We start from the raw sequence: 27,021 nt of genomic DNA, 5'->3' as shown, positions 1-27,021 counted from the left end.
TTCCTTGCAATACACTAGCCCGCACTCCTGCCAGTCTAGTCTATTGGTCTTGCTCCTGCCCACACTCACCTCTGTGCCGTCGGCCTCGGCCTGCTCCTCTCGGCCTCTTTGTTTGAACTTCATCTCGCCAAAGTGCATGACAGCGGCCGTCACCTTGTACACGTTCTCCTTGTCTTCCCTGCTGAAGCCCAGCACGTCGAAGGCGTCCTGCGGCAGGGTGTCATTACTGCCCGCTCTTAGAGAGGTGGCGGTGGAGGATGGGAAAGGTAATGCCGAGAACCTCATCCATTTAAGTATTGGAAAGTCATTGTGAGGCGTACTTGATGTAGTCTTTGGAAATATATTTAAAGTCTCTATGAAAGTAGATTATCTTCAACTGAGAAAACAGGAACGTTACTGGGCATGTATTGAAGGTGAAATGTTGTAATGCTACCGGTGTCTGGGGATGGAGGGATTTAAGAGAGAGAGAGAGAGAGAGAGAGAGAGAGAGAGAGAGAGAGAGAGAGAGAGAGAGAGAGAGAGAGAGAGAGAGAGAGAGATGGGCATACCTGTACGTGGGCGTGGCGGCGTGGTGACGCGCGGCATGCAGCGGAAAGGTTAGTCAGGCACGTCAAATGAGAAAGGACAGTGATGGAAAGTGAAGGGACAGATAGGGTGTCGGTGGCCACTTGGCTTCTTCAGGGACTCGAGGTTCAGAAGACTCCAGGAGGCGCGGCGTACGGAGAGAGTGAGGCTCGGAGGAACTTTATTGTTGGAAGACTGCGCTTCAGACTAAATCTCTGAGTGACTGGACACGAGTCGCGTGTGGCGCATTCATGCAGATAAACATAGGCATGTTTACTCAGTGCACGCTCTAATCAACTTGAACAAGATGAACAGTTCATGTGTAAAGAAGCGTGAAGCATTGCCCCTAGCAGGAATGAAATACGAGCAGCTGTGACATTTAACTGACATACACAGACTCGATAGACAGCGTCTGGGAAGCTAATTTAATGAGGCATGGTATATAACTGTGCTACATAAAACAACATGAAACAATGAAATGATAGCGGAGGCAGACAGTTTACAGCTGGACGACGGAGACTTGCCGCTGTGGAGCACTGGCGTGACACTGGCACAGACCAAGCTTGACGGCGGACCAGCGATGGCAAATGTAAATGTATGGCTCGTGGCTGGTTACTGCCTGGCTTGAGGCGCTGGTGTGGGCCATCACCGGTGCTGACAACATGCTGCACCACCAGTCATGACTCACTTGTCGCCGCAAACCAGCACTCGCCACGCTCACTTTCAAGTCATGCTTCCCGTGTTAAGTATCTCCTCGACGGGTGGAGGAACAATGTCACGAGGAAATAACATAGAACTTACATCAGTGAACTGCATGTCTTCTTTGTCGTCAATGGAAGCCACGGTGACCTTGCCTTGAGACACGAAGTGATAGTCGTGGATGTCGTCGGACAAGAGACACGTCGCTAGAAGCAAGGAACATGTCCATCAGTGTGGAAGCTGCACCTGGCGGCAGGGCGGGGCAGGGCCGGGGAGGGAGGGAAGCTTGACGGCAGAGGAAATGGAAAGACTCGCCTTGGGTTAGTTGGAAGGAAACTCTTTGTGCATTCGGATACTACTCGGATTGAGGGTCAGTGTTGGAGGAAAATGATAGAGGAGGAGAAGGGGGAAGTAATTTTTTTTTCCCGCTGGTGGGGGCGGGTTAATCCCAGGTGGTGCCGATGGGCCTGGGTGGGAGGGTGATGGAGGACCATGGGTGGACTACTCTTGGTGTTAGTGGGGGAATGGGCTCCTGGCTGTTGTGGAGGAGCTGTGTATTTAGGGTTAATCTTTATGGTCTAGGTACCGCGGGTGTCTTGTTTACAGCCTTGTATACAGGAAGGATTAGGTAGAGAGGAAACCAACAAATTTAGTCACAACATTAGGCAAATATCCGGTGAAATCTAGATCTGTCTTGTGTAAAATAGATACTAGATCTCCAGGACGAACTACGGAGGACGGGTGTAACCTACGAGTGTTTCATCACGAGATGCCGGGCACCCGTTCATGGTCCAGACTGATGGACTCACTACGCAGCCCATAACACTCGGACTCCCTCGAGTAACTTACATCCGTGAACTGCATCTCCTCGGCATCGTCAATAGAGGCGACGGTAACTTTGCCCTGACTCACAAAGTGGTAGTCATGGATGCTGTCACTGAGGTAGCACACCGCTGCAAGGGACGAAAGGGGTGTTACAGAGGGGGAGGGGGCGACGAGCGAACGTCCGTCATGGGCCACGGCAGCCGGAAAGAGGAGTCTGTATGGAGTGTGTCTTCTTGTTTGTCTACTGCACCACGAACTTGCTGGACGAAAGAGTGTTGCTTGTGTTCGTATTTATTTAAGGGTACAAGAGTGACTATGCAGTTCGCCTGACAAACGGACTGCTGCCACACCGGTACAGGCGATATATGAACATAGGGAAATAAGAGAAGCTGCAAGAAGCCAATAGGCCTACGCGTGGCAGTTCATGTTTAAAATATGCCTACCTGTATCCGCCCATCGTCCTTATCCATTAATTTATTAAATTTTTTAAACCTTGCCACTGACTCTGTACTGACAATCTGATTATTGAGTCTATTCCACCATCCTGAGAACCAATTTCTTCTTAGCTCTTTTTACATTTAATTTTATCAAATTTGTACCGGTTACTTCTAGCTCTGTCCTGACTACTAACAATAAGAATTTTGCTTTCTATATCGACTTTTTAAATCCCTTAAGCTACTTAATTACCTCTGTCATATCAATTCGTAATCTATGCTTCTTTAACGAATGTAAATTTTAAAGCTTGAAGCTCCTCTCTCACGGAATTTTTCACATCCCTTGCAACGTTCTAATCATTCTCCTCTGTGGTGATTCTAACACATCTATATCCTTCCTTTAATATGGGATCAGAAACGTACACCATAAAATGTCAAATATAGCTTTGATATTAGTTCGGGACCTCAACTTTTAACGCTCCTAATACATTGGAGTTCGAAATGTCTTCGTATCGTCTGGAAATGTAGTAATATCGATAGTGATTTCATGATCTAAATTATTAATGTATATAAGAAGTAATACTGGTCTTCAACCTGATTCCTGTGGTAATTCACCAATTACTTCTCAGTGGGGACTTAGAACCATTAATTGTAACACTGGTCTGATGCGTAACTATGACTTGATCCTGTCTTGAACTTTCCCATCTATCACATGCACCCTAACTTTGTTCAAGAACCTTTAAGGGGGCACCTTATCCAACACTTTTCCAAAGTACACGTATATTGTTATGAGCCTGCTGGTTCAGATTTTACCGTGAAAGCTCAGCATGTCCTGCCTCCCCTTCTACCACCTGCCCTACCACAAGGTAGCCACAAATCCGTCGCCCATGGCTCACCCAACTGCGACGAAGGCTGTCAACCTAAATAAGTGGTGTGCCATCTTGCTCCCCTTTGTGGAGGGAGCGCCTCTTCCCTGGCCCACTAGTGTCTGTATCACCCTCTTTGCAATATAAGACGATGCTGATCACCAGAAAAATACTAGTAACATGTGTTTTGTGTAATATTCTTTACCTCATTTTACTCAAGTGTGCATGGAAACATATGATTTATTTGAATTGTTGCATGTTCTGTTGTGGTGTTACGTGCACATCATTTCCGGAAGGTGGAGACTGAAAAGGAAATAATGTGTGTTTGCTCGGCACAGGACGTGGGACGGAGCGATGGGAACACGTCAGCTACACTCAAAACACACACAAACACACACACACACACACACACTATATCACACAAAAATAAAAATTCCTTCCCTTCCAACTCATTACGTATGAAACTTTACAATTAAATAAATCCTCACTGAACACAATAATTCTAATACCAATGCAGTCGATATTCAAAACATCCACAGAACATTACTTTCTTGTACATAAAGGCAAAATCAGCACAAGAGTAACCCAAACAACACATCATGAACTAACTCGGACAAGATGAGAACACAGTACCAAAAAAAAAAAAAAAAAAAAAAAAACCCTAAAAATCACAATAACCCAACAATGACGGTGATCAAGAAAGACAAGATGACCACAATACTCACGTTTAATCCACTTGACCTGGTTGGACATGATCTGGTAGAAGATATGATAGGATCGCTCGAGGGACTGCTGGGAGATGACACGGGCCTTCTCCAGCAGGTAGGTTTCGATATCAGCACCAGACAGCTTGCCGGTGGGGCCGAAGTGGATACGGATGAACTTACCCTGTTGGGGATTAGGGGAAGTTAGAGAACCGAGTGAGGGAGAAAGTTTAAAAAATGGCTGAGAGATAGTGAAGAGGTAAGCGGGAAGTGGGAAACATTTTCAGGACGAAGAGAGAGAGAGAGAGAGAGAGAGAGAGAGAGAGAGAGAGAGAGAGAGAGAGAGAGAGAGAGAGAGAGAGAGAGAGAGAGAGAGAGAGAGAGAGAGAGAGAGAGAGAGAGAGAACATAAATATTACATACACAGAGGACATAATGCAACACCAAGGGAATTATCACATAAATATTTAGTACTTAGGTTAAACAAGAAATGAAATAAATCAAGTACTGGTGACTGCACTTATGAATAATGAATATTCAATATCGAAAATCTAAGCACAAGAAAGTACTGTGTTTATGCATCGTATTTGAACAGAAATCTTTAATTAGTGATGTGCTTAGATACAAATATGACACTGGTACATTTGCGCTGGCGATTAAATGATACTAGAATTCAAATCCGCATTTATGAAAGAAAAACAGAGAGAGAGAGAGAGAGAGAGAGAGAGAGAGAGAGAGAGAGAGAGAGAGAGAGAGAGAGAGAGAGAGAGAGAGAGAGAGAGAGAGGAAGCGCAGATGGATGACGAAAAGATAATCTGGAGGCGAGGAAGAAGATAAATAATCTGTCAGTGTTTATACTCACGAAGCGGGAGGAGTTGTCGTTTCGCACTGTCTTGGCGTTACCGAAGGCTTCCAGCACGGGGTTGGTCTGCACGATCTGGTCCTCAAGGTTCTGTGGGAGGGACTTGGGTGAGAGGCTGGCCGCTTGAGGGTCATCAGATGCTACGTGTGTCGTCACTTGTAATCTGCTTCATCTATACCTGACTGATGTATCCTCTTTTCCCACCTCTACAATCTTTACGATAAGTTATTTAAGTACCCGTCTTACTTACTTGTTATTTACTACCTTATTATTCATAGTTATCTGCTTACCTTCCTATAATACCTTGCTTCGTATCATGGTCTAGTCCTTCATTACCACGCCGGTTTACCTTTTCTAATCTGTATCGAGCTACACTGACATCACACCTGTTTTTTACATATGTATCTGCTGTGTTGTACGTGTTTAGCACCCATCTACCAGTACTAGTACAGATTCCAATTTCAGACGTCAAGCAATCCAGTTCTTCGGGAATCTAAGTATTCTACTTCGTACCACTATCCTACAAGAAGTACTAACTCACAGGTTGTCGCATCTCAGACGAGTAATGTTCTTCATCCCAGGGTGGACTTCTCGTCACACGGTGTATGCTACAAAATGCATCACAGGAGAACAGAAACATCAGTCACTCAGGGGAGGGATGTTTAGGGAAGGGTTAGTGAGCGGTGCACCTTGAACGGATAGCACACGGTACACATGCTGACGAGGAGAGGTTAGCGCGATGCTGTGTCCCTGCTGCAGGCCAGAGAACCAGGGAGGGGGAGAACGAGCAGGAGTGGGCGAGGGGAGGGAGGAACGGAGGGTGTCTGTGCCTCTTTCTCGGGGCGACAAACTCCACACGAGCCCCGATGAAAAAAGGAGAATGCGGGGTTTGTCCAAGGAGCCTCGTGTCCTAGTCCGAGGCCTTAGTGGGAGCAAGGAGGGGCCTGGGAAGTTTGGGTAGCGGGAGGGAGGGTGGGATGGGGGGTGAGGGAGGTAGTAGGGGTAACACTCTTAGTTTACCTGTTTCTTCTCGGATTCCTTCTTCTTAGTGGAGGCACCGACATTGGCGAAGTAGGCAATAACCTTCTTTGTGTTCTCAGTCTTGCCTGCACCGGACTCACCACTGCGTTAGAACAGAGTCATCAGGTTAGCGTAAGCCGGGACGAGACACAAGCCGAACTGTGACGCTACGAGATGAGTGATCGGAGGAGAGGAGCGTGACACTGGCGGGGGACAACAGGACTGACAGACACGTTGACGGACAGACGGACACGAATACACAGATGCACAGATAGACACCAAGGCATCCAGGGAGTTGATCTGGCGTTACCGGTTCATGTGTGACAGGCGTGCAAGAGACACAAGTTAGTTATCCATCGAGAAAAACAGAAGGAAAATAAAGGAGAAAAAATGCGCTGCTTGATAGTGAAGATAAAACAGGTTTGAGGCAGAAAAATAAAACTATACAATGACAAGCCAACGAGGCCAGCCAAGACTGGATGAGTGCTGCGAGCCACGTTGACGCGGAACACTGGCTGAGCGCGATTAATTGACACGTAGGCCGAGCAGAATTGCTTAATTAACAGATGTGTGTGAGGTAGGCGACGGCGACGTGCCAAGGTGGGGAGGGGAGGGGAGGGGGCGGGAGTGCACGGGGGCGGGTCAAGGTAGAGAAGGAGCAAGAAAACTTACACCACCGGAGGAAAACTTGACTTGCACCACTTTCTTGTCAAAGTGGTCACTTCTCCGGGCGATGTTGGCAAAATACTGGATAACTTTCTTGGTGTTCTCTGTCTTTCCGGCGCCAGACTCGCCACTATACAGGTGAGGCAAGGGTGGAAGGAGAGGTGAGAGCAGGAGGTACTGGAGAAGACGGTCGAGGCTGCTGCAGGAGGGGCCGCGGCTGTCGTCCTGCCGGAGCTCGCCCCCCCCCGCAACCTCGCCGCCTCTCGGGGATCGCCAAGTAGTAAATTCACACAAAAAAATGTATAAAGAGAAAAGGAGTCAGTCATAAAATTCTCTTTTTCTTATACAACAAAGAACAACATCCAAAAATTCTCAAAAATGTGGAAAAAATATTACCACTATCAAAATTAGTTAATAGAAAAGATGTTAAATTTCTGTAGTTTGTGTTTACTTGAAAAATACATGTAAGAAAGGTGTTTAGAAAAATGTTCAGACACCAAAAAAGAAAAACTGGAATTAGTCTCTCAAATTCCATGAGGGCAAATAACTGGAAATTGTCTCATTACTTCCAGAATATGATGGGAGGGTGGGTGTGGAGTAATGGTGGTGGTGGTGGTGGTGGTGGTGGTAGGCATGTCATGAAACGTCATGGGCTTCGTTTACCCAAGACTGACGGTGTCCCAGTCATGGAGGTGCGAGATGTGGGGTGATGGGGAAGGGATGGTATGCATGGCTGACTCAGTGTTCCTTATTGCATCATATATCAAGATTTTATCACCATGCCTTTGTACTGATGACTGACGCATGGTAGTATTGTCTAGAAGCTCAATTTGCATCAGATGTGAAACCTTAAACATGATTAGTTGAATATTCAATGCATGGAAATGTTATCTTTTGTATTATTTTTTTGCCTAATTTTTAAGTTACTGATATATTTGTTCTGATTAATGGACAGAAGTAACTCACGTGATCAACATAGACTGGTTCTCGTGATCTGGAAAGAGAAAGGTATTGTGTTTAGTAACGGTGGTGGTGGTGGTAGTAGTAGTAGTGGCTGTGGTGGTGGTAGTGGCAGTGGTGGTGGTGGTGGTGGTGGTGATTGTAATAATGTTAGTAGTGGTGATTATTCAAGGTGTTTACACGAAACTCTCATCACTTTGGGACTCTTTCATTAACCTGGAGACAATACTTGGAAATAAACAATAATGAACCTTGTAATTCTATAGATCAAGTCATCCACTTTATTTTGAATTTGACTTTTCTTCGATATTCACGATGTGGAAGATCTTTAAATTAGGCAGTGTACAAGAAGGAAAACGTGGAATAGAAGGAAGCTCTGAAATAAATTCTGATACTTTGCTCTATTCTCAAAATTTCTTCAATATTCACGGTGCGGAGGAACTTTCAATCAAGGAACATACAAGAAGGAAAGGTTGTGTATGGAAATATGGAAATAACGACTGCTACTTTGCTCTGCTCTCTCCCGTTCTTTCACGCTTAGTCTGGTAACAATAGTATGTAGTTCATCAGATACCTTCGTCATACACCTAGTCGCCTGTTATATGTTACCATGTAGTAGTTTAACACAGTATTCCCAAGCGTTTCATCGTCTTATCTCGGCTTTACTGTACGTTATTGGGATTTTTAAGATGTTTTCATGATACAACGTTAAAAAAACCACTCATGAGAACTCGACTGGTCAACACGGAGGCCTTTGAAAATGTGCTAATGAAAACCTAAGGTATTTAAGAATAAGAGTTCTAATCTCATGCTATCAAAACGTGTGTGGGTATTCATGGAGATCTAAACCACATTGTCGGGTGCTCTCCTGTTAAGTCTGTTGAGGCGTGGGCAAATGTCGCGTTCGAAAAGGTACAGATGAGGGGGAAGTTAACCATGCTGGAGATACCTCTCGTTTTCTTCATACTATCAAACATAACACTAGTTGCATTTTGCCTCAGTAATGGAAAATTTAATGCCAATTAGTCTTCTGTCTTGCGAACCGCCACTTGATTTATACTGTCTAATTGAATCTAGTGATGGTTGCAATTAATTCTGATGATAGTTACAATTTAATCTGGCGGTATTTACTATATATTCCTTACTGATTACTGGAAAACGCAAGGATCTTCATCACGACAAGGTAGTGTTCCATCGATGAGCTGTTTCTCTTATACGGATGGAAATAATAAGTAATACTGGGAGAGCCGCTGAACCGTAAATGAAATGTCTTGAACCTTATGAGTATCCTCCCGCAAAACGCATGTCGATGGAAGTCAGTTATACTAAGCTGTCATGGTAACAGTCGTGTTCTAATGGTAACAGATTCACCCAATAAACGGATGCACAAAAGTTTCATGTAAAAAAAAAAAAAAAAAAAAACGAAAAATTTGTTGTTTCATCGCGTTATGATACGAGTAAGATTCGAGCGTAAGTAGTACAACCCTCGCGTTCTTGAGATGAAAGTAATGTAGGCAGATGATTGGTTGATCTAAATTTTGGCGCCGCAACAAATCAAATGAAAGCAGGTTCACTTAGGGCTGAAACAGATAAAAGAGATTTGCGTGAATGCTGAACTGCGGCAAGTCTTGATGGTAAAAAGTGCAATGGGGATAAATGCAAGAGTTTCGAGGAGACGTCACGTAGAAAGAGTCGGTTTCGTGTTCATTGGAGCTGACGGGCATATGAACGGAAGTGACGACACAGGTGAGGGTGAGGCAGGGAAGAGGGACTTTGAATTATATACCTGTAAAGTTCAAATAAGTTACGTAAAGTACGCCGAACTGACTGTTATTGTGCTGCAACATTGAAATCATATGGCGCTAGCTTGGGTTATGCCAGCGCTACCTCTTCTGCCGAGAATGTGATGATACTGCTTGTTTCTTTAAGGATGAGTGTGTGTGTGTGTGTGTGTGTGTGTGTGTGTGTGTGTGTGTGTGTGTGTGTGTGTGTGTGTGTGTGAACTGTCCCTTCCATGACCAGAAACACCATTACAAAGACAGTACCCCCAATTTGTCGTGTTCCCTTAACTCCTTTACTCCTCATTTATCTCTCCTTCACCGTTTGGTTTGCCTTGCTGCTGTACTTTCACCCCCTCCCTGAGTCCCCTCGCCCCCTCCCTCCCTCATGCCCCAGGTGACTCAGATGAGCGTGATGATCTAAGTGTTGTGGCTTCCCTCCTTGATCCAGAAATAAAACTCACGCGGGAAAGCAGATGTTCCCCCTTCATCTCTCTCCCCCCATAAGAGAAATAAAGAAAACGGTTGATAGCTGAGTATAATTAAGTGTGAGGGCAGCCTGTATACTCTTTGCCTTATTGGGTAATGTGTGCCTCCCTGCCAGGTATGGGAAAGGAGGGTGGGTGGGAGGTATGGGAGGTATGGTGGGGAAGGCCGCTGCCAGCCGCTTCCAAAATAACACCTTGACGGCAGCAGTCCCTCCTTCCCTCCCTCCCTCCCTTCCTTTTCTCCTTCCCTCTCGTGCCACTCCCTCCTTCCCTCCCTGCCTCCCTATCCCCTTCCTCCCGGGCCTTTCTTACTTCCTTGCTCACCCACACGCCCCGTCTACTCCCACCTTTTTTCAACCTAAAATTCTCCCTTTCATCCCACGTGTGTGTGTGTGTGTGTGTGTGTGTGTGTGTGTGTGTGTGTGTGTGTGTGTGTGTGTGTGTGTGTGTGTGTGTGTGTGCGTGTGTGTATGTGATGGTGTAAAATTCTTGAGCGCATGACTGTGAAGACTCATCATTGCTCCGGTGCAGGTGTGAGAACTTAAAGGTGTGTTCTGATGAAGGAGGAGAAGGGGGAGGAGGAGGAAGAGGAGGAGGTGGTGCACTACTTACTCTGCAGCATGTCCATGTAGGCACCGTCGGCAATGGCGAAGATGTGGGGCGGGACCTCATTACGCCTCTTGCCCTGGTAGATCTTGACGACGCGGTTAGTGTAGATGGGGTAGCGCTTGTAGGGGTTGATGGCGACGCAGAACAGGCCGGAGTAAGTGTAGATAAGCTTGCACACGTAGCGGGACTTGAGGTTATACAGCACAGAGGCATCGTTGAGGTAAGTCAAGTTAGACATATCCTCGCATTTCTCGAACTTTGGTGGGTTGACCTGGCACACAACATCCTTCTTGAAGTTCTTAGTCTCTCCTCCGCTAAGGCCCACGGTCACCAGGTCTCCCTTGGTGCCCTGGATCTCGCCGAGGACGTAGCCTTCCTTCTCGCAGGGCACCCAGCACGCCTTCTTGGCATCATAGGGCTTGGTCTGGTCAATGCGCTTCTGCTCCAGGGACACGTACAGGTATTCGGTGGGGTCGGGGTCAGGTCCGGTGCTCTTGAGGACGACGTGGCCAGGCATGGTAGTGGTGGGGGCGAAGGTTGGTGCTTGAGAGTAGTCGAAGTGAAGTCAGACACACAATGGCAGAACAGCCCTGGAACCTTCCTGTGGGAGAGTGAACACGGTCAGGTCAGGGAGGGGAAGGTGTGAGTGATTTGTTTTCAAAGCTGTGCTTGGTAATGGATGTGATAGCAGTGATGGTAATGATAGCAGTGTTAGCAGTTATAACAATGGTAAAATTAGTAAAAATACCAATAATAATAACAATAATAATAATAATAATAATAATAATAATAACAATAATAATAATAATAATAATAATAATAATAATAATAATAATAATAATAGTAATAATAATAACAATAATAACAATAATGATAATCATTCAGGTCGTCAGGCAGGAGCACTTATCCACTGCAAACTCTAGGGAGAAGCTGCGCCATACTCACAACGCTCGTCACACGTTCCCCTCACACACGCCTCTCAAAGAGATCCCTTCTACTTGCCCGCTAGGCGTCTCCCAGTGTTTTCACGTCCAGCTAAGATAAAGAATTGTGTTTTTACTTTTAGTATGGCGGAGTCTTGACCGATAATTCTTGGCGCAGGTCTCTTTTTTAATGACTACTTTTAACCTGACGGAATCTTGACCTAGAAGTTTTGGCTCCGAAGTCTTTTTATTAATGACCACTTTCAATCTATGTTGTCCCTTGTTTGCCATTTTTAATAATCATGTATGTTGTTTTATTTCAATCACCTTTCCTCTAAAAAAAAAAGAAAAAAAAAGTTGCGTGAATTGAATGTGAGGGATTTTTTCTTTTCTTTTCTTTGTATTTTGTATATATTTCTTCCATGGTGCGCGCGAGTCGTCTCAGATTATTTTCACTTACGTCTCAAACACCTGTAGACATTGCTCCAGGGGGACTAAAGGATGAGATAGTTAGTATGTAGGCTTCTTTTGGCGGGGATTAGGATGGTTCAGCCCCGCTCGTGTATTGGTGTCGCAAGTAAGACAGAGGGGCGGCCACGGGCGTTGAGTTGTGTGTATGTGTGTGTGTGTGTGTGTGTGTGTGTGTGTGTGTGTGTGTGTGTGTGTGTGTGTGTGTGTGTGTGTGTGTGTGTGTGTGTGTGTGTGTGTGTGTGTGTGTGTGTGTGTGTGTGTGTGTGTGTGTGCGCGCGCGCGCGCGTGACACAGCTCAAGGTTGTCTTGTTCACATTTCTGTGTCTTACGTGTCGCTTTTTAACTACTTATCATTTTATCATTTGCTGCACCCCCATTTCTTATATTTGTTTTTTCTTACTAACTGATTGGCTAAGTCTATCTGTCTATCTATCTATTTTATCCGTCTGTCTGTCTGTCTGTCTGTCTATCTGTTTATCTCTCTATCTGCCCAAATATTTATTTATGTCGGCTTGCGTCTGCTTTTGTATTTTATTGTTTGCTTGTTTATCTGTCTGTTCTGTATTTGTATACCTGCCAAAAAAAATTACACATTTATATATATATATATATATATATATATATATATATATATATATATATATATATATATATATATATATATATATATATATATATATATATATATATATATATATATATATATATATATATATATATATATATATATATATATATATATATATATATATATATATTTCTTTATCTGTCAACTGATTTACCACTTTATACGTACATACGTTTTTCTTATTTTTATACTTACATTTTCTATCTATCTATCTATGTTCTTATCTATCGGTGTTTTCTCTCTCTCTCTCTCTCTCTCTCTCTCTCTCTCTCTCTCTCTCTCTCTCTCTCTCTCTCTCTCTCTCTCTCTCTCTCTCTCTCTCTCTCTCTCTCCATCCATCCATCCATCCATCCTGCTATCTAACTAATGTGGTGTCATTATTCTTCCATTTCGTCAGTCCGCCCCATGCGTATCTTAAAAAAAAAAAAATTAAAAGAGCGCAGCCTGGGTACTGGAACGCATCTACTTCGCCCTATTTCTAATATAAAAGAAACTGTGACCTGTTGTCTCGGTTACTTCTCTTGAACTTAAAGGTGATTTGAGCCTGGTATGTACTCGTAGATCCATCAGTGTACCTGTCCATCTGTGTGTCTGTCCCAGTATACATATCTATCTATATTTCTAATGACATTGGTGCAGTCATATTTTCTGTTTATTAAAATTTTGTGTGTATAGTATATTTTCTACCTATATGCAGCTGTATCTGGTAGCAAATATAATGATAAGCCTCAGCATAGCAAGTGATTGAACAAGACGGGTAAGAACTGATCGAAATGGTCGCACTAATTCACCGCTTCTGTTGTCGCGTTGATGGGAGAGACACCGCAGCCACCACAACGCGAGCACTTCTTCCTCAATGTTTGATTTTTCTCGTATTCATTTAAGGCCTGGGGAAACTTGTCCCCCTTGTCGCATCTGTGCTCCAGGTCATGATCAGTCACTCAGCAGGAGCAGCGTCTAGCGAGGTCAGGTGGCTGCTGTCCTCTCCATCGCGGGGTGACTTCCAGTTCCCGCCTTTGCTTTCTTGAATGTGAATGAACCCAAAGATGTGGTGTCCGCCATTATCGTTGTGCAACGAGGTGTAGCGTTGTGCTCAGATGCAATGCGTTACATTAACTGTCTGAGGATTCCATGCTGTGGGGAGGGATCCAGCACGCCACCCTGTGGGATACTGCGCTGTGGCACCACTTTGGTAGTGTGGAAGGGATTTGTCTAGTCCGCGGGAATATATCACGTCGTAGCGAGCTGCAGGGAGGTATCATAAGGTGCTGTGCCATGGGGAATTATCATAGGGCACTGAGTCGCGGTGAATTGTAAGGGAGCACTGCGCTGTGGAGGGCTATGGTTGGGTGCTACAATGTGGTGAGCTATCGCAAGATTTAGTGTTTTGAAGTGCTATTGTGGATCACAACACTACAAGGAGTTGTCGTAAGGCATTGCTTTGTTGCGACCTATCCTAAGACACTGCGGTGAGGGGAGTTATACTGGGTCACTGCTTTGTAGGAAGCTATCGCCTGATGGTGCGCTGCGGGAGAGTTGTCGTTAAGTCCTGTGCTATGGGAGATTCTGTTCTGAAGCACTTAAGGCAGATCAAACATAGGCACCATGGTGTGGGGCACTGCACTGGGTGAAGGCTACACTTGAGCACTGTGTAAGGTGCTGTCCAGGAGTACAGCTGTCCCCGGGCACTGCGTTATAGGAGGATATCCTGGGCCACCGTCATGTGTGGGGAGGGTATCCTGGGGCGCTGTGCTAGGTGAGGAAGGCTATGCTGGGGCACCACGCTGTTGCGGGGGAGTGGGGGCGGGGCCTGTGTACTAGATAACCAGGAGGAAGTGGGTGTGCTCAGGACCTGCAGCACTCAGCACGCCGCCTCGGCTCACGACTCTCTCGATCACCCTACGCAGCAGGACTGTCTTGGGGCGTGGGAGGGCGTGGCCTCATATACCTGGCAGGGCGGGGTGGGCTTGGGAGTTGGTGGTGGGGGGGTGTTGTTGGGCTTGCCAAGCCCTCACGGCAACTTGACACCTCAGCCAGGCTATAAATAGCCTCGGCGTGGTGCCGCTGTGCCTTCCACCTTCCCTCAGGGCTCCTGCCACCGCCGGCCGCTCAGCCATCCAGAGAAGAAGATTAGCCAATCAGCAGCCTGATTGGGGCATGTTGTTTGCATTGCTGGATCAACGCCAACATCACTCCAACTAATTTGAAAAGACCTTGGCGACACTCTCGGCGCGGTGTCCAGGTCCTCGAGCGCCGCCATGGCCACCTGCTTGATGAAGCAGCCTGTAGGATCGTCAGCGTCCTGCTTGCCTGCTGCAGGGATTCTTATTTCATCAGCTCATACAGTAGCTTGGGTGACATTCATGGGTGTGCAGGGCTCCGTCACTGGATGTTGAGGTATTGCTGTACAGGTATACGGAGCACAGCGCAAAAATACATTTTACTCTTAGGACGGTCCAAAATTTTGGAACCATTGATTCTTGCATGTTCGATACACCAGGTATCTCGGTGTTTGCACATTAGTGGATCAGTTGTATGTTACACTTTGCAACGAAAGTATAGAAGTTAACCCTGACGCGGAGGCAGCAGGTGTGTACACTTGAAGAAGACAAAACGCAGAACTTCCTGGCAATGGCGGAGGGTGGCGGCGCGTGGCGCCTCCTTTGGGCAGGGACGAGCTTAATTGTTTCTTTCAAGCTGAGATATTTGAATCGTGTCTTGAATATTTTCCAGACTGCCGCATGGTATGAGATTTCTTTGATTCCACATTATTAAAATGCTGCAGTCAACACGGATATGCACGGTCACACACACACAGACAGAAGCACCTGTTCTTTAGTAGACACAGAACAAGTTAGCAGATAAAACACCAAACAGTTAAGACATTTGTCCTCTGTGATCTGTAAGTCGTGTACATTTTTTTCCAAGACATACACAACATTAATGGGTTGTAGGGACACACAGCCACGTTACAAGGGGCACACTGCTGCCTTCACTAACAGGACGGCGCCGTTACAAGGGCGTGTCGCTGCCAGTTGTACCAGGCAAGCACAACAGGATTAAGTAGGAATCTGTAGTTTTGCAACGCCATCACTACTTTCACCACGAAGGTTACTGAAGGGACATACACATAACACACACACACACACACACACACACACACACACACACACACACACACACGCACACACGCACGCACACGCACACACGCAAAGACCCGTTCTCCTCACCACAGATCGAAAGCTGTTCTGTTCCGAGCGTGTCCAGGAAACAGTTTAAGTATCCGCAACATGATCCCGGCGAGTGGAGGGTCCGTGACGCGCCTCCCAAGACGTGTCCTGATTGGTTGAGCTGCTTTACTTTCCCGTCGTGCCAGTCTGTGTCAGCCAATCACGATTGCGTTCTCAGAGTCATCATGGCTGGGTGTCTCTTGAGCTGGTGACGTGGACCCCTCACCCCCTAGCCTTTTTAGGGGCGCGGGCAGGACTGGAGCCAAGAATCTCCTGAGGCATAAAACCCATCTCCGCTGCGCCAAATGAGTCCTGGCCAGCTGAGGTTGCGAAACTCTCCCGCTGTCATGCTGAAGATAACGAGACCTAATCTGTGCCTCCTGCTGCATTGCCCAAGCCTCCCGCCTCAGGAGTTTGCTTTCCTGGTGTCTCGAGGGAATATGAGAGGCTGCTGGCCTCAGGAGTGCATGGGAAACGTGGCCTTGGTGACTGGCGCAAGTCCTTCCGGCTGGGCCTTTCCAAGTGGCTGAAGCGATTAATCAGACGCCGCATCTTGGCAGCACTCACTGGGCATAAATTTGACGTATTTGCTTCCCTCCATTTCATATATATAACGCAGACCTGTATATTACCTTCACGTGTGCTGGGATGCACCCACTTGTGAAGAAACCTCGTGAATGTAATGGTTTCCTTCCCTCAGATAGTTTACGGCATTTGAAGTAATCTAATCTACGTCTGAATGTAACGGGATACTTAAGAGTCCTGCATATCGACACTTCTTTCGTACCGCTACGTTCCTTCCTCGCTCTTTGAAGATTCCTTAATGTGCCTCCTTCGCTGACGCTGTCAGTTTCTTCGTGCAGGAAATAAGGGATGTATTGTCGTACTAGTGTGTAGTGCCAGTGTGCAGTTGACGCGGGAGTGTGAGGGACAACAGAGGGGCGAGGGAAGAAGGGATGATGGCAGGCGGTGTCTTGAAGGTCTCACGAAGGTCTCGAATCGTATTAGCCAAACTCAAAGCAAGAGAAAAAGAGATCGAATTGTGTAGTGGACAGTGTCATGGAGGGCTGGGGATGAGTGCCTTAGATACCGCCTTTGAGACCACAGCCAGGCATGGTATATTTCCCTTATCTTGTTTTGTCTAATCCGTAAATATTTCGATGGCAGGGAATGAACTATTTTCTTCATGATAAGTGGGCTGCGGCAGGCATAGCTGCTCGCATTTTTATTGGCACTGAACTCTACATTCGCGTCAGGCCGTCAATCCTTCCTCTTCACTGGTCTCGGCCGCCGGTTCTTCTTATCCTTGTGAAAAGATATATCCACATCAATAACGCGAGCTATTGTTCAGCGTTATGGTAAAGATAAATTGCTCCTTTTTTGTCTTTTTATTTAGGATTCGTCCTTCTCTTATTTGTGTAGTGTGATGTCATGCTTTCTTGTTACACTTCACCCTGAGGCGTTGTATTAAGCCGGTGGGGAGCGCCGGCTTAACATATTATCATGTCCTCATTATCGTGCCTAAAGGGAGAGGGAGGCGACACGCGGTCAAGGGCAGCTCAGGACAGACACCAGCTTTCCTCTCCCTTTCCCCCTCTCTCATAATACTCGATAATATCCAATAATATCCAACAGCCACGTGAGGAAGACCGAAATACCCAAGCACCTGGAAACTAAGGTTCGGGAGAAGCCGGGTGAGGGATTCTTGTAGCCAGGAGGCCGCCACCTCGAGACGAAGGGGGCGGATTGACAAAGGGGCAACAAAAGGGGGGGAGGGAGGAGGAAAGTTATGGGACAACCAATCAAGGAGGCGGACAGAAATACGGAGCGTCACGGTGCCAAGAAGACCAGCGGCATAACTATGACCCACTTGGCATCTCGGGGCTCCTCCCTCCAGCAGGCTACACCACCGGCCCTTAGGTGTTGTCGGCGGGGCGTCTCGGAGGGTTCGCTGGGGGCAACAACATATAGGCATTGATGGCAAACTGCAGTGGAAGTAGTACACTTAAATCCTCTCTGATGGTGAATGCTGGAAAGTGACACGTATCTTCGTAACAACAAAAGGAAAGCTCACGCCTTTACGAAGCGTTCTCTACCACATCCAGGGGCATTTCGGGAGTTCTCTTTGATATCTCATGAATTCTTGGTCACGTAATTGTAGTAAACAGGATCAAGTGTTGGTTCGTTTTGTGGAAATGTTAAACTGGTGAGACGTAAATTCACTGGAGGTGCTCAAGTATGAGACTCAAAGATAACCAGTAATTATTGAATCAAACATATTACACGGCAGGCATCGCACCGCCTTGAATCAGATGGCAACCGTTCACGTATCTGTCAAAGACAACTTGTAACCAAATCACAAGCAACAACAAAAATTCACTCCAAGTAACACTCACAGAAATAACATTCCGCCAGCAGGTACTGAATGTGGGAATATTTATTTGTACAAGTGAAATGTGTGATGTTTACCCAAGCAGGGAAGCCCGATGAAATATGTATGTTTGTGGCCAGGAAGTGAGCAATAGGTACACACACACACACACACACACACACACACACACACAGAGAGAGAGAGAGAGAGAGAGAGAGAGAGAGAGAGAGAGAGAGAGAGAGAGAGGTGTAATGTCGGGCGGAGGGCTGTATAAACAAGGCAAAGGGAGTGGCTGATCACGGCATTCCTTGGCACAGAACAACAGGCAGGGGGAACAGAGCGTGGGTGGGAGTGCCCAGGGGTGTGATAGAACCTGCAGAAGGAGGAGGAGGAGGAGGAGGAGGAGGAGGAGGAGGAGGAAATGAAATGAAGTCCTAAAAGCAAGTTGGATAAACATGTGTGGCTGTATTCAAGAAAGTCACAGGATATTTGGACGGGGCGCGTCAAGACATCAGTAAATGTGCTTTGTAAGAGGTTCCATTTTCCTGGAAAGTTAAAACCGTGCAATAAAGAAGGAAAAATAGAGGAGCTCGTCAGTTACAGGCCAAAATTTTCTACTAATGAGCTAGCTTTTACTAACTTTATAACAATGGCATCAGAAATGAGATAGCCACGATGTTTGGAGGAAAATGGGAAATAAAGTGGGAAACGAAATAAACTTCGTGAGAAAGCATCTTCTAAAATAAACTTGATTTATTTCCGTAGCAACAAAGGTCAAACAAGACAGGAAAAATTGGGTAAATTGTGTACCTGAACCTGAGAAAGATATCTGATACAGTCAGTGCCTTTAGATTTAGAAGACTTATTTGGAAGCTGAAGAGTGCAAGAGGAGTGAAAGGAGAAGCTGGTGAAATAATATGAAAGCTACTTTTGGGAAAGCAAATTTGGACCAACAATTAGACGTAATTTTATTCCCATAGAGGAATATTATGAGATACGTCTCGTAGGCCACTGCTTCGCCTCTCACTCTAGACTTTGACTGACGCTTTCAGATAAAATGTTAATCTAGGAGAATGTGTAAATGGACAATTCTTACACACACACACACACACAGACACACACACACACACACACACACACACACACACACACACACACACACACGAAATGTAAGTTTTGATTACTATACACTGCAGCACGACATGGTTCCTGTATTCAGTATAGGGAATCAACTTCAGTGCCATGACCTGAAAATTTAAATAAATGATGACATTGATCCATTTACTAGCATGATCAAGGAAGAGACAAAATCAACAGAGCAGAGTAACACTAATGGGCAATTATATAAGATGGTTTATCACCTGTAAAAAAAAAAAAAGTGGACTATTATAGAATCACATGTAAACTACTAACGAACATGAAAATGACCTTAAAGTCCTTGGATTAAGAAAGATAAATAAATGAATACTGACAGAGTTAATAGCGCGCATGATGTGACGGAAGGTGGAGTAAACAACACCATATTTTGTCAAGAAAGTCACATGCATAGGTCTGCATAGTTGTCAGGAAAAGCATGAGAAAGATACAACTTGGGAGAGACAGGGAAAGATAAAATTGCACACACACACACACACACACACACACACACACACACACACACACACACACACAGAGAGAGAGAGAGAGAGAGAGAGAGAGAGAGAGAGAGAGAGAGAGAGAGAGAGAGAGAGAGAGAGAGAGAGAGAGAGAGAGAGAGAGAGAGAGAGAGAGAGAGAGAGAGAGAGAGAGAGAGAGAGAGATCCTTTGCTAATATACCCTCAAGAGATTAAAAGACTGAAACACTTAAAAAATACTGAGAGGAGTTGATAGAGAGCAAATGACCCTTAAAATGGCCTGGATACTGATCAAGAAGGAGTAATTATAGAGATGATATAAATAAGCCAGTCAGTTTCCCCAAATAGATGTAGTACTCGCTGCTAATGGCTAGGAGAGGCAGGTGATGCAAAGGTACTCTACTCTTAATTGTACGAAAAAATCATCTTTACCACAAACAAATTATATATATAAAAAAAAAAAAAAAAAAAACTGGCACATGGAAATAATTGTTGATCTTTCCAGGAAGTGTTATTTTTATCAATTAAGTTCATTTTTTTTTTTTTTGGTACATGGTAAGGGGAAAAGATAAGGATGAAGGGGTGGATGGATATATTTATAGATTACTCAACTTATAAATAGATAGATACTAGGTAATTATGTACTTTTTTTTTATCAATGTAACCTTTCCATCTAACTTGTCTTGTCTTTTTTTTAGTATGTTTGTTTGTTTGTTTGTTTGTTTGTTTTGTTTGTTGGTTGGTTGGTTGGTTTGTTGGATGGTTCTTTCTTTCTTTCTTTCTTTTTTTCTTTTTTTTCTTTCTTTTTTCTTTCTTTGATCTTCCTTTCTGTTTTTCTTTTCTTCCTCCCTTTCTTTCTTCATCTCTTTCTTTCTTTCTTTCTTTCTTTCCTTCTTTCTTTCCTTTCGTCCTTCCTTCCTTTCTTTCGTTCTTTATTTCTTTCGTTCTTTATTTCTTTACCTCCTATCTCATCCATAAACTATTTCATTACTACTTTAATCCTTTTCTGCTTCTTACCGTAGTTATTTCCTTACATCATCATTTTACACATATCTGCCTACGTCTACCCTTGTCGAGACCCTTCCTTGCTTTCCTTTCAGATCAAGGCCCGCACACGCTGACACCGAGGTCCCTTCTGCGATGCATTAGTGTGTGCTGGCAGAGAGCGCGTTTGAGGTAGCGTGTACTGTGCTTTTCAGATCCGTGTCGCCTTCACTTGTAAACAACGCCAGGATGAATAAGAAACTTTGCCATTTAAAGAGACTTGGTGTTATGTTAAAGGATTTCTAGTTTGGTGAGGTGTGAGTGATTCTCTGGGTCTCCTTTGTTTACTTGTCTTTGTCCCATCATCCTCCTCCTCCTCCTCCTCCTCCTCCTCTTGTTGTTGTTGTTGTTGTTGTTGTTGTTGTTGTTGTTGTTGTTGTTATTGTTGTTGTTGTTGTTATTGTTGTTGTTGTTTATGAGGATGAATCTTCTCTTCTTCTTCTTCTTCTTCTTCTTCTTTCTTCTTCTTCTTCTTCTTCTTCTTCTTCTTCTTCTTCTTCTTCTTCTTCTTCTTCTTCTTCTTCTTCTTCTTCTTCTTCTTCTTCTCGTTCTTCTTCTTCTTCTTCTTTCGTAACATGACCTCAGCAACGCACCGTCACTTCTCACCAAAAAGAGCGAAACAGAAGGTTAAGTCTCTTCACTCCTGTTTTAAAATTCGGGGACACTTTAGTTTTGGGAATTGAGAAGCAGCAGCATTCCTTATATGAGGCAATGAGTGTACTGCTGGTGGCCGGGGCAGTGGGGAAGGGGAGAGGGAGATATAGTGATAGTACTGCACGGTACACGGCCGGCTGACTGACACACACAAGCAATGACTGTTTACGTTGGCAAGATGGACTGGATACCACCACCATCACACACCACCACCATCACCACCATACCACTATCCACATTCCCGCAGAAAAAAAGGGCCTATAAATCGACTCTCTTCAAACATAACCTCAATATGAACTGCACTACACGCGCCACACCCACCGGAATCACGCAGCTCAGAGTAAGAGGATAGACGAAGATGTGAGCTGGACCTCGCCCAAGACCTGAATGGCGGAAATGTTCTTACCTGTACTTACCTGTCGATGGGTGTTTTCCTTTACATTGGAACTGATAGAGGCCATGAAACTTTGTAAAAAAATAATGAGAAACAGTGTTATTGCCACTCCCCCACCCACAAGGAGAAAGGTTGAGAAGAAAAGAGCTCGAATATAGGCTTTAGTATCTATTTTTTTTTTTTTCACATGCAAAGGTAATTGATAAAGGCCATAATAATTTATAAAAGCTAGTAATAAAAAAACCGCTAAACTGCTACTTCCACAAATGCTGAGAAGACAATTTAAATATAAGCTCTGATATCTAAATTTATGTGCAAAATAAGCTAATCTGGCAACAAAATTTGAAAAAAAAGACTTAGAAAAAAAAAATAAATCTCCAAGAGGGTCATCAAACTCCTCTTCAAATTACTGACACATCGTTGGGGTGCATCACTATACACTGCATACACGTCAGCGGGAAGGAAATATTATCTATCACCTGGCAGAGAAGGGAATGAAGAGAGGTGGAGAGGCGGGGGGGGGGGAGAGCAAGGAGACCCGATCTGGCGGTGACTCTGCATGAGGAATGATTGCATGGGTCGCACGGTTCACTCTGCATCCTCATTAAATCTGTCCCGGGCATCACCATAAACTCGGGCCGCGGCGTTTCCGGGTCCAGGCGTGACTTAGGTGGGCGTGCGTGTGTGTGTGGGAATTAATTGAGGTCGCAGGAGTTTTATAGACAGGCCTGATTCCTTTGGTTTCCTCGGTGTTGGTAAAGCTGAGAGTGTTCCCGGTAAAGCCTGTGACGTCTTTTGTGAGATAGATCGCTTCCGGTAAGAGATAGGGTGTGAGTGAGTGCGTGCGTGCGTGAGAGAGAGAGAGAGAGAGAGAGAGAGAGAGAGAGAGAGAGAGAGAGAGAGAGAGAGAGAGAGAGAGAGAGAGAGAGAGAGAGAGGAGAGAGAGAGAGAGAGAAACATATCACAAAAATAGTATAGGATAGAAAATCCCAAACAGTTAAAAAATAAAAAAAATAAATAGATAAATAAAAGTACCAAAGAAAGAAAGACAAAAAAAAAAGAAAAAAAACTGGAAGGAGGAAAAACATGAACAAATGGAGTAATGGAAAAGAAACACATGTACAAAAGGAATAGATAAAATATTGCAAATTGAAAGAAAACACTACCAGAGAGAGAGAGAGAGAGAGAGAGAGATGAGAGAGAGAGAGAGAGAGAGAGAGAGAGAGAGAGAGAGGTAAAAGCATTAAATTAATCTCCCAAATACCTTAACACACAACATCACTCCACGGGGAAGCAGAAATAAGGAAGCGTATCCTGGCGTTGGCGTTTTTGAGGTCAGCAGAGGAAGGGAGAGTGTTCCTGTATGTGTTACCTGGCGCGCGTCCAGGTGGAGGTGAAGCATGAAAAGTTTACCGTGTAGGTCTAATGCAAATAACTCCATCTGCGTCCCGCGCCTCTCAAAACAGCGGCGGGAACTGGCAGGTTTGTGGATTAGTCACCAGGAAAAAAACGTAGGCACTGACTTGTTAATGAATGCACAGGATATACATACATTCTGGTTTGTCTTCTTGTCTTTCCCTCTCTCCCTCTCTCTCTGTTAGCTACATTTTCTCTCTATTTCCATGTGTTTTCTTTCATTAATTTGTTCATCTGATGCTTTTTTTTTTTTTTTACTTTCCTCCTTCATTTTTTATTTTCAGTTTTCTTTCATTGTTTTTTTTTTTATTCATGTGTTTTTCTGTTTCGACATTTCGAGTAATATTTTCCATGTCTCTTTTTCCCTTCCTTCCTCTCTCTCTCTCTCTCTCTCTCTCTCTCTCTCTCTCTCTCTCTCATCTCTCTCTCTCTCTCTCTCTCTCTCTCTCTCTCTCTCTCTCTCTCTCTCTCTCTCTCTCTCTCTCTCTCTCTCTCTCTCTCTCTCTCTCTCTCTCTCTCTCTCTCTCTCTCTCTCTCTCTCTCTCTCTCTCTCTCTCTCTCTCTCTCTCTCTCTCTCTCTCACACACACACACCCACCCAGAGCAGTATTTTCCATTCCCTCATAACAACCTTTGCATTTTCTCTTAGCATTCTTTCATCCCTTCCTTTCTCCCTCTGAACTCTTTTTCCTCTCTTTCTCTCCACCTCTCTCCAATTCTCTCTTTTCTGCCTTACTTCCAACGACCTCTCTACTCCTTCTTTCCTTTTTGACATTTTTTCCCATTTTTCAACGTCCGAGGAACATGTGCAGGTGAAGGAAGGAGTGCTGAAGGAGGCGGAGGAGGAGGAGAAGGAGATGGGGAACAGGGGGCGGCCTTTGAGAGATACTACGTTCTTTGTATCACTTACCTTCCTGTTGCTCCTGTTGATCCTGTTGATTCTGTTTCACACTTGCTGGTTTCGATGGGAGTGACTGCTGGGTGACATTGCCGTGAGTAGATATTGGTATATGGAGGAGGAGGAGGAGGAGGAGGAGGAGGAGGAGGAGGAGGAAGGGGTAAGAGGTGTATGGGTAGGAGTACGAATTGGAGGAGGAGGAGGAGGAGGAGGAGAAGGAGGAAGGGTGGAAAGAGTACGAATAGGAGGAGGAGAAGGAGGAGGAAGGGGAGGAGGAGGACAAGGCGGAGGGGGAAGAGGTGTATGAGTAGGAGTACGAACAGGAGGAGGAGGAGGAAGAGGAGGAGGTGGAGGAGGAGGAAGAAGAGGAGGAGAAGGGGGGGAAGAAGAGGAGGAGGAGACAGAGGAGGAGGAGGCAGAGGAGGAGGTACAGGAGTATGAAGAAGAGGAGGACGAGGAAGAGGAGGAAGAGGAGGAGGAAAGAGGAGGAGGAGGTGGTGATATATGAGTAGGAATAACCGTAGGAGGAGGAGGAGGAGGAGGAGGAGGAGGAGGAGGAAGAGGAGGAGGAGGAGCCCCATGCCGTTTATTTATACCTCGGGAGAACCAGTGATGCATCCCACCATCGCAGCAACAGCGGGTAGCAGCGGCGGCATGCGTACACACCACACACACACACACACACACACACACACACACACACACACACACACACACAGACACACACCATAGTTACAGCACCAATACAGTCGTGCCATGTGAACCGCCACAAGTCACTAATCAGGACGCCACCCTTGAGATACACACACCTGCTACCTCTTACCCACTCGCCCATACATAGCTAACCACCTAAGCAACCCACCATTTCACCAACCCACACACCCCATCTGCCAATACCCGTGACTCAGATAAGCTCCTAACCTTAATGCGTCGCCACAGGTAACGAGGCACGCGCAGATGAACGTGTCGAATCCAGGGGCAGGTAGTGATGAGGGGAATGAAAGATGTGATCCGTACAGGTAGATTATAGACTCAGGTAGATCACGGTGACATGAGTGAATAACTGAGTTGGTTTGTTTTGTTATGGTGAGGACAGATGGCTTGGGTTTAATATATGATAGGATCTAGAACACAGAGGAGATTGTAATAGCATCAGTTTGACGTTCTTAGTCCACAGACAGTAGGGAGCTTTAAGAAAACATCAGACAGGTATATTGACAGGAAATGGGAGAGGACAGGTAAAAGTAGATGTACTGTGCATTATAAATGGATGGCCACGTGTAGTACTTGTGGCTTCTTGTAACTTCCTTTATGTTCTTCCTTATGTGGTCTTATGTAATCTCTTCTTTCCTCGTCTTTTTTTTTTTTAGAATTGCTCCTTGTTCATGATCTTGAGCAGTGCACAAATATTTAGAGGAAATGGAGCAGAAATGGAATGTTTGAATAAGCTTCCATATTGAATTACTTAAGACATGGGTGTTGTTGGTGATGGTAGTGAGTTGATGGAGGTAGTGATGTCTTGTGGTATGTTAGATAAGAATACATGCAATTATACTTTAAAAAAAATTACATAACAAGGAGATTAGTTGGTCTGTAATGAGGGGATCTACTGAACTGAGCACTCCTTATTGTAAACATGATAAAAATAGATAGTGTTAATGTTGGGTGTTGCAAGGGTGAATCAGGAAGGGTGTAATAATCTTTGTGGTGCGACAGACACATGTGGTGATGGTGGTGATGGTGGGTGATTCAGGGAGGGTGTGGCAGTGGTAGTGATGGTGTTGCTCGTTCAGGCAGGATATGGTGATGACGGTAGTGAGGCAGGCAGGGTGCGGTAGCGGTGATGATGGTGTTACTGATGATGATGGGGTGAGGCAGGCAGGGTGTGGTGGTGGCGATGGTGCTGGTGATTCAAGCAGGGTGTTCGTGATACATGGTAGTAAGACAAGCAGTATGTGGTGATGATGGTGGTGAAGCAGGGAGGGTGTGGTAGTGACGTTGTTGATTCAGGCGGGCTGTGGTGATGGTGGTGGTGATTCAGGGAGGATGTGGTGATGATGGTGAGGTGATTCTGGTGGTGGTGGTGGTGCTGGTGATGGTGGTGAGGGGCAGGTGTAAACAAACGTCTTCGTCACTTCCTGCCTTCGGAGTAACTTCCCAGTCACTCCCTCTCCCTCTCTCTTGACCTTCCCAGGTGCTTGCCCTCTCGCTTCTTGTTTTTCCCCCTCCATACCTTCCTCACCTTTCATTTTTTTTATATTTTTTTAATGCATTTGGTGGTTCTCCCATTTCCATTGTTTCTTTCTTTGCTTTTAGTTTATGAGTTCCCCCTTCTCTCTGTGACTGGTCTCTCTCTCTCTCTCTCTCTCTCTCTCTCTCTCTCCTCTCTCTCTCTCTCTCTCTCTCTCTCTCTCTCTCTCATCTCTCTCTCTCTCTCTCTCTCTCTCTCTCTCCCTCTCTCTCTTCTTATCTCTTTCTTACTATGCCTCAGTAATGAACACTAAATTTTCGTCAGACAGTGTATCTCTCTCTCTCTTTTAATGAATTTTTCACTCATTTTTTTTTGTACATCACTTTCCGAAAACATTCGTTTACTGTCAGGCAATTATTTTCCTTCCATCTTTCTTCCTGTACATTTTTTTCTTCGAACAATTCTCGACACAAGTTTTGTTGCCTACACTTTTCCTCCATATTTTTTTTCCTCCTTCTTTCCTCTTCTCTTCGTTAGTTCCATTCGGTCTTAGTATTTTTACTCTCAATATATATTTGTTTTTTTTTTCCTTTTCCTAGTTATTAATCTTCGTTTTTTCGTGTGAAGTTTTACAAGTCCTCGTATTTCACCGTCTTTCGCTATCCCGCCGCATCTTTTGAACTGCCATTTCTCTTCGTCTGTCAGAAAAAAAGAT

General features: G+C 45.0%; 1 protein-coding gene across 50 annotated transcripts in view; it reads right to left on the bottom strand.

Moving 5' to 3' along the window:
• LOC135101964 (myosin heavy chain, muscle-like) overlaps positions 1 to 14,474 on the bottom strand; it is a 37,963-nt gene extending 23,489 nt beyond the window's left edge. For 28 of the 50 annotated variants that reach the window (XM_064006435.1, XM_064006457.1, XM_064006458.1 and 25 more), the window contains exons 1-8: positions 14,349 to 14,474; positions 10,478 to 11,075; positions 7,606 to 7,633; positions 6,646 to 6,769; positions 4,954 to 5,043; positions 4,114 to 4,276; positions 1,366 to 1,469; positions 70 to 207 (exon numbers count right to left, since the gene is read on the bottom strand). In XM_064006435.1, coding sequence (XP_063862505.1) covers positions 70 to 207; positions 1,366 to 1,469; positions 4,114 to 4,276; positions 4,954 to 5,043; positions 6,646 to 6,769; positions 7,606 to 7,633; positions 10,478 to 10,991 — 1,161 coding nt within the window. In that variant the 5' untranslated portion in view covers positions 10,992 to 11,075; positions 14,349 to 14,474. Of the gene's footprint in view, positions 1 to 69; positions 208 to 1,365; positions 1,470 to 2,112; positions 2,217 to 4,113; positions 4,277 to 4,953; positions 5,044 to 5,973; positions 6,077 to 6,645; positions 6,770 to 7,605; positions 7,634 to 10,477; positions 11,076 to 14,348 lie in introns of all 50 variants that reach the window. The other 22 variants (XM_064006462.1, XM_064006473.1, XM_064006465.1 and 19 more) reach the window with 3 other exon arrangements.
• Between the last annotated feature and the right edge of the window lie 12,547 nt (positions 14,475 to 27,021).

The sequence above is a fragment of the Scylla paramamosain genome, chromosome 7, assembly GCF_035594125.1.
Source record: "Scylla paramamosain isolate STU-SP2022 chromosome 7, ASM3559412v1, whole genome shotgun sequence".
Lineage (NCBI taxonomy): Eukaryota > Metazoa > Arthropoda > Malacostraca > Decapoda > Portunidae > Scylla > Scylla paramamosain.
Note: the sequence above shows the minus strand (reverse complement) of the source record. Positions and strands in the feature narration are given on the sequence as shown.